A 6544-nucleotide genomic window follows, 5' to 3' on the forward strand; every position below is an offset into this window, starting at 1 on the left:
AAAAAATTAAAAAAAAAAAAAAAGAACCAAGTCAGAACTCAATACCAATATAAAGGACAGAGCTATAGACAGCCCTTTTTCTTTTAAGCCCCCTCAGTATTCCATCTGATATTTCTTATTTGAATGAATGAGCTTGGGGCCAAAACAGACAAGGATTTTTGCCTTGGGTGTGACTACACACTAGGCAAGTATATCAAAGGAAAACAAGCCAAGGTATTGCTTTCACTACACACACACACACACACACACACACACACACACACACACACACAGAAGGTGGAGGAGAGAAGGAGGGAGGGAGGGAAGACAAGGAACAAGGAACAAGGACTTGGAAGATAAATGCAAAACTAGTAATTCTTTTTTAAAAGTCTCAGTGGCATACAATTTTTTTGTGTTAGACTTTTCTCTGGTAGTGCACCTGTACTGCTATTACAAGGGGAAAATTCACAGGAAGAACTAATTACAAATAAAAGGGATCAACATCTCTTATTCTAAAGCAAAAAATAGCTGAATAAATATACCAGAATTATTTACTACTGAATTTCTATTATGAGCAACAGTTTTATATTAAGACACAGAAGAGCATAATTTTCTAAAAGAACTTTAAATGTTTAAAATAGTATAATATAGTTGGAAACTTTTTTTTTTTGGTCCTTTTGAGACAGGATTTCATTATGCAGTTCAGGTTGGCTTTGAGCTCACTTTGTTGCCTGAGCTGGTCTCAAACATGCAGTTATTATCCTGCTTCAGCCTCCTGAGTGGTGGGATTATAGGTATGTGTCACACACCCAGCTTGGTAATATTTTAAAGAAATTATGCATAACTATAAATTTGCTTTTTTTTTTTTTTTGTATTTTAAGGTAAGAGTCTACAAGGTGTTCAGGGTCTCACTCTGTAGATGGGACTCATAGTGATCCACCTGTTTACAGCCTCCCAAGAGCTGGGATTACAGGTGTGCGTCACCACACCCAATCTTAATCATCATCTCAGCACACCCCAGGGGTGAGGCAGATGTAACAGACCTGGGGATCAAACCCCTGGCCCCTGTGCCTGCTTGCAGGCGCTTTAATCCACTGAGCTATTTGCCTGGCACATAACCATAAATTTGAATAGCTACAATAGTAGCACCTTTTTAAGAAGATAACATTAGCTAATGTTTTAGAAAACTAGCTCTGTTTAAATAAAAAAATTCAGCCAAGTCTGACTTGAAACCTTGCTGAATCATGCAAACCTTGAAAAAGGAGCTAGGATAGTATTCTAAGTTGTGTGTTAAGCCAGTTTTTAAAAGGTATGATAATACTTAGCATGCAGGAACCGAACCTAATGGCTAATGTTCTAAAGCACTAACGCAAGCACATGAAGTTGCTGACATAAGCGATAACTCAGGTCTATTCTGTACTCAGGAAAAGATGTCAAGATAAATGAACTGATAAATTATTCAGTAGAAATTATTTATATATGAAGCATCAGCTAGAAAAGATGATCCATGCTATAATATAATGGAATAAAGGTCTAAGAAACTGATCCAGTAAAGTTATTTTCACTGTAGAGGTCAAGGAGACTGAAAAAGCAATGTCAGGGCTACAACATGATGAGAAAAAGTTGTAAGGTATGACAGCTTGAGAAAGCAGAGACAGAATTATCACAGCCAAGCTAATTTAGGGGTGTCTGTGATATGAGGTGCATACTGAAACAAAGTGAGAAGGAAATGTATGAAAAACAGATGCTTTGAATCACTAGCAAAAAGGTGCATGAAAGCTGAGCAAGACTAGTTATGAAGGAATGGAATTCTCCCTCTCCTACTTAGTAAGAGAATCCAACATTATCAGAGGCAATAATGCCCTCAGCAAAACAATACACTACATTTTCAGTCTCTTTCACAGCTAAGTGTGGACTTGTCCTAGGAAACAACACATAAGGACACAACTAGTTCTGGGAAATAAGACACAAGCATGGGAGGACAAAGGGTAGAACACAGCAATTCTTTTTAGTTTCTCTTCATTTTTTTCTCTGCATAATTACAGCATACTGGACAATGAGGTAACAGTGAAAATGAAGGTCACTTATAAAAGATGGGGAAGAAATACAGGAGCCTTGCATCCTGATAATACGGCATTACTAAACCATCTAGACACCTAAAGCATTTCTTTAGATTTTTTGTGGTGCTGGGGGTTAAACCAGGAGACTCATGTACACTAGGCAAGTGTTCTACCATTGAGCTGTACTTCAACCTCTCCTTAGATGCTTATATGAGAAAGAAAATTTTTCATTCTTATTGAAACTACTGTTAGCCAAACCTAATTCTACCTGACAGAAGCACTGACTTATAAAAATACGCATCTGGATTTCACAAAGATAAACCTATGGAATAAAGATAAATGTGATGCTGACAGTAAAGATGAAGGCAGGTATGGTGGTGCATACCTGTAATCCCAGCACTAAGGGAGGTTGATGCAGAGGATCAGAGTTCCACCAGGGTAATGTAGTGAGACACTGTCACAACATATAAAATAAAATAAGCTGGGTGTGGTGGCTCATTCCTATAATCCCAGTACTTTGGGAGGCTGAGACAAAGGGACTGCAAGTTTGAGACCAGACTGGGTAACTCAGCAACTCAATAATCATGCTCTCTCTCAAAGTAAAAGGCACTGGGAATGTAGCCTAGAGATATCGTGTACCTGGGCTTAGTTACACAATACCACCCAAAACAAAACTTAAAGACATGATTATACAAGAAAAGAAAAGGAAATATAGTCTAGCTAAAAGATTCTTAACCTAGCGTCCATAAAGAGACTTTAGGGGTGTCTGATAACATACAGAATCAAAAGGTCTCGCCCCGCCCCCCCCCCCCGATCTCCCTTCCCCTGTATGTGTGTTGTAAACCCAGGACTTTCACATTAAGCTATATTTCCAGCTCTCTGAGACAAGCCCTTGCTAAAGTGTGAAACTGCCCAGCCTGGGACTGAATTTGTGATTCAGCCTTCCAGAGTGCTGGGATTACAGGCACAGACCACTACACCCTGCTAAAATATTTTCTTTTTCTTTTTTTTTCTTCAGTACTAAGCACTAAACTCAGGGCTATATGATGGTAGATAATTGTATTACCATTGAACTATAGGCCAGTGCATTTTTAGAGCATGTTCAGATCTTTAACTAGCCTCTCATTGCAATTCATGACCCTTCTAGAGGTCTGAAGTTCTTATTCTTATTTTTCCTGTTATATTTCAAATATAGTTCTTCATACTGAATCTTTTTTAAAAAGTTGGTTATTACAATCTCTACTTATATATATTATCATTTTACTTTGAAGATATGATTAAAATTTCCCTTTGTGAATTTTGAACTCACGTGTGTCATTCATCTGCCACTCACTATCTTACCTCCTCGTGGTAATTCTGTATGAAGATAAGCCAGTCCTCTAGTCACAGAATGAGCCAGACGGCAAGAGCTTACCCAGTCACTTGTGTGGAGACTCAAATACTTGCATAGAGACCCCTATATGGAGAAAAAAATGTTAAAAAATACCAAAACAAAACAGAAAATGAAATCCAAGGAATTAATTTAACAGGTAAGTTTCCAACCTTACAGAAGATTTATATATGCTAGGATTATATAATGACATAATGAACATCACAGACTCTTGAAAAAAGCAGCAAAGTACATCTATTTGTGTGAAGAAAAACGAGGATAGAAAGGGAAGAATTTAAATACCAATTTTTATATCTCCAATATTAAAAATATTATGAATGGGGTTATTTCCTTTTAAATGCTCTTTTTGATCAAATTAATTTGGAAAAAGTACTTTTATCAGTACAAACTACTTTTTTATGGTTTTATAAGGGGAAAACAAAAGTCTTTTATAAGTGTAGTAAATTCTCTGTATCTGTGGGTTCCGTATCCATGGATTCAACCAACCCAGATAAAAAATTACCAAGGGGCCCTCTTTTAGGTCCTCCTTTCCAAGATGACGAAAAAAGAAGGAACAACGGTCGTGCCAAAAAGGGCCATGGTCATGTACAGCCTATTCGCTGTACTGTGCCCAGTGCGTACCCAAGGATAAGGCTATTAAGAAGTTTGTCATTCGGAACATAGTGGAGGCCGCTGCCGTCAGAGACATTTCCGAAGCAAGTGTCTTCGACAGTTATGTGCTTCCCAAGCTGTATGTGAAACTGCATTATTGTGTGAGTTGTGCCATTCACAGCAAAGTGGTCAGAAATCGATCTCGTGAAGCCGGTAAGGACCAAACTCCTCCACCCCAATTTAGACCTGCTGGTGCTGCCCCACGACCTCCACCAAAGCCCATGAAAGGGGAGCTGGGTCTTAATGGAGTGAAGAAAACTCTCTTGAGAAAGACATAATAAATTGAATGTTATACTTTATACAGCATGTTAAGTGTACCTGCCAGAGGTGGGTTGGGTTAATTCAGCCTATCCAAGTTTAAGTTTGTACTCTGAAAATGAACAAAGAGGAACACACTGGAAAAAAAAAAAAATTACCAAGGGTTGTGCACTACAGCTTAGTGCTAAGTATGCCTGTCTAGCAGTATCAGAGGAAAAAAAACAAAAAACAACACAAAGAAAACAATCCACATTGAACATATATACACTACATTTTTCTTATAAATAAACTAAAGATAATATGCCTGAGTTATATGGAAAAAAAAAAAAAAACCACTCACTTCATATGAGTGACCTGAACACCTGTGGTTTCTGGTACCTGTGTGGGTGTGGGGTGGGGGTAGGAATGAGTTGTCCTGGAACCAGGCCCCAAGGAGACTGAGGGTGATTATACACATACATCTGTGCTGCCCAAAGTGTTTATCCACAGACTGTTCCCAGTCTCTGATGAAGTAGGGAGCTTTATACTAGAGTGAATTATCAATCAAGGCTCTAAGAAAAAAAAAACAAGGCTCTGCTTCACTCATGGAGAAAATCTAGGAGGAGGGAAAAAGCAAGAGCTGAATAAACAATACAATTAGTGATGACTTTGATTTAAATTCTGGTATGTTTCTTACTCACTGCAGATCATTAATAATCAGACTATGGACCAGCAATGTTCTTTATTACAAAAGTCTACCTGAAAATCTGATTGTCAGTCAAGATAACTGAATTTATTTTTATGAAGCACTTACATTGGGATAATACTCCATCACAAGCAAGTATTCCATGCGCCCATCTGCAGTAATTCTCTCATCTCCAACTATAAAGCGAGCTATGTTGTCATGTTCCATCAAAGGCACTCGGTAAATATTTTTTTCATTGATAAAATTCTGACGATTTGCAAAAGAAAACACTTTTACAGCAACTGGACGCTCATCCAAGGAACCTTTATATACTGCTCCATATCGACCTCGGCCAATCAGCTGTTAAGTTTGTAAAAGGCAAGGTATTAATTTATATAAGAATTGAAAAATCAGACATTAACTATCAAGCATATGACATGCCATAGATCTCTACTGCTTGCAGTTTAAAGTTTAATTCACTATCAAAAAACAACTGTATTCTATAACTGGTATGACTGAGGAAGCTCCACTTAGCCTTCTCACAAGCATCTATCAACTTTGCACAAAATTAAAAACAAACAAAAATAATCTATAAACACTGAAGAGTAAACAAAAGCTGATTTTTTTCCTTCTTGAGACAGTCTTGTTATGTCATTCTGGCCAGCCTTAAACTCACCATGTAGCCCAGCCTGGTTTTGAAATTTACAGCAATCCTCCTGCCTCAGCCTCCTGAGTGCTGGGATTACAGATGTGTGACAATATCTGCCACAACAGTAACTTTTTTAAAAAATGTATTTGGTACAGGGTTTCACTATGCAGCTCAGACGCGTAGTGATCCTGTTTCAGCCTCCCCAGCACTAGGATTACAGGTGTGCGCTACCACTCTGGGACTCAGTGGCCGGCTCAGTGCACCAGGGGGTGGGGGATGAGGGGGAGCTGGTGCGGCATGTGGTAAAAGTAGATTCTAAGAGGTAATTCTTAGAAGAAAAGAATGGAGCAAGGTATTTATCTTTATGGTTTTTAGCTCAAGGCAAGCTCTAATTAGTTCTGTGCAATGCAGCTAAAAGGTGATGGAAAATTTGTAATTTTCTTCTCTAGGAATCAAAGCATGTAAGCAGAGGCAACAAAAACTGCTGGAAAGTGAGGGGGGGGGGGAACCTTGAAAGAGAAAACTAAAGAGGGGAAAGCCCAACGGAAGCATGGGACAGACTCTAGCTAATGTTAAAATAACTGAACTAAGATTTGCAAGTGGAAAGTTGGCAGCATATATGCAACCAAGGTAATTGCCTACTAAAATAAGCAACAAGTATCAAGATACACTTAGAAGAACAAAACCAAGTACAGGATCTCCACAAAGAACATTCACAATATCTTGGATACAATTAAAAAATAATTCTGGGGGCCAGGGAGATGGCTCAGTAGAATAAGCGCTTCCCTGGTAAGCACAAAGGCCTGAGAGTTCAATCCCTGGTTCTTTGAAAAAAGAAAGAAAAACTCAGTAAACAAAAAATTAGCAAAATGTAAACCATTTTTTTCTACTTT

The 6544-nt window shown here is 38.3% G+C and overlaps 1 protein-coding gene across 1 annotated transcript in view; it reads right to left on the reverse strand.

Moving 5' to 3' along the window:
• Bmpr2 (bone morphogenetic protein receptor type 2) overlaps positions 1-6544 on the reverse strand; it is a 221587-nt gene that overhangs the window by 40263 nt on the left and 174780 nt on the right. Inside the window, exons 6-7 of the mRNA XM_023710087.1 lie at positions 5132-5362; positions 3381-3495 (exon numbers count right to left, since the gene is read on the reverse strand). Coding sequence (XP_023565855.1) covers positions 3381-3495; positions 5132-5362 — 346 coding nt within the window. The remainder of the gene's footprint in view (positions 1-3380; positions 3496-5131; positions 5363-6544) is intronic.

The sequence above is a fragment of the Octodon degus genome, unplaced genomic scaffold (genome assembly GCF_000260255.1).
Source record: "Octodon degus isolate 3935 unplaced genomic scaffold, OctDeg1.0 scaffold00016, whole genome shotgun sequence".
Lineage (NCBI taxonomy): Eukaryota > Metazoa > Chordata > Mammalia > Rodentia > Octodontidae > Octodon > Octodon degus.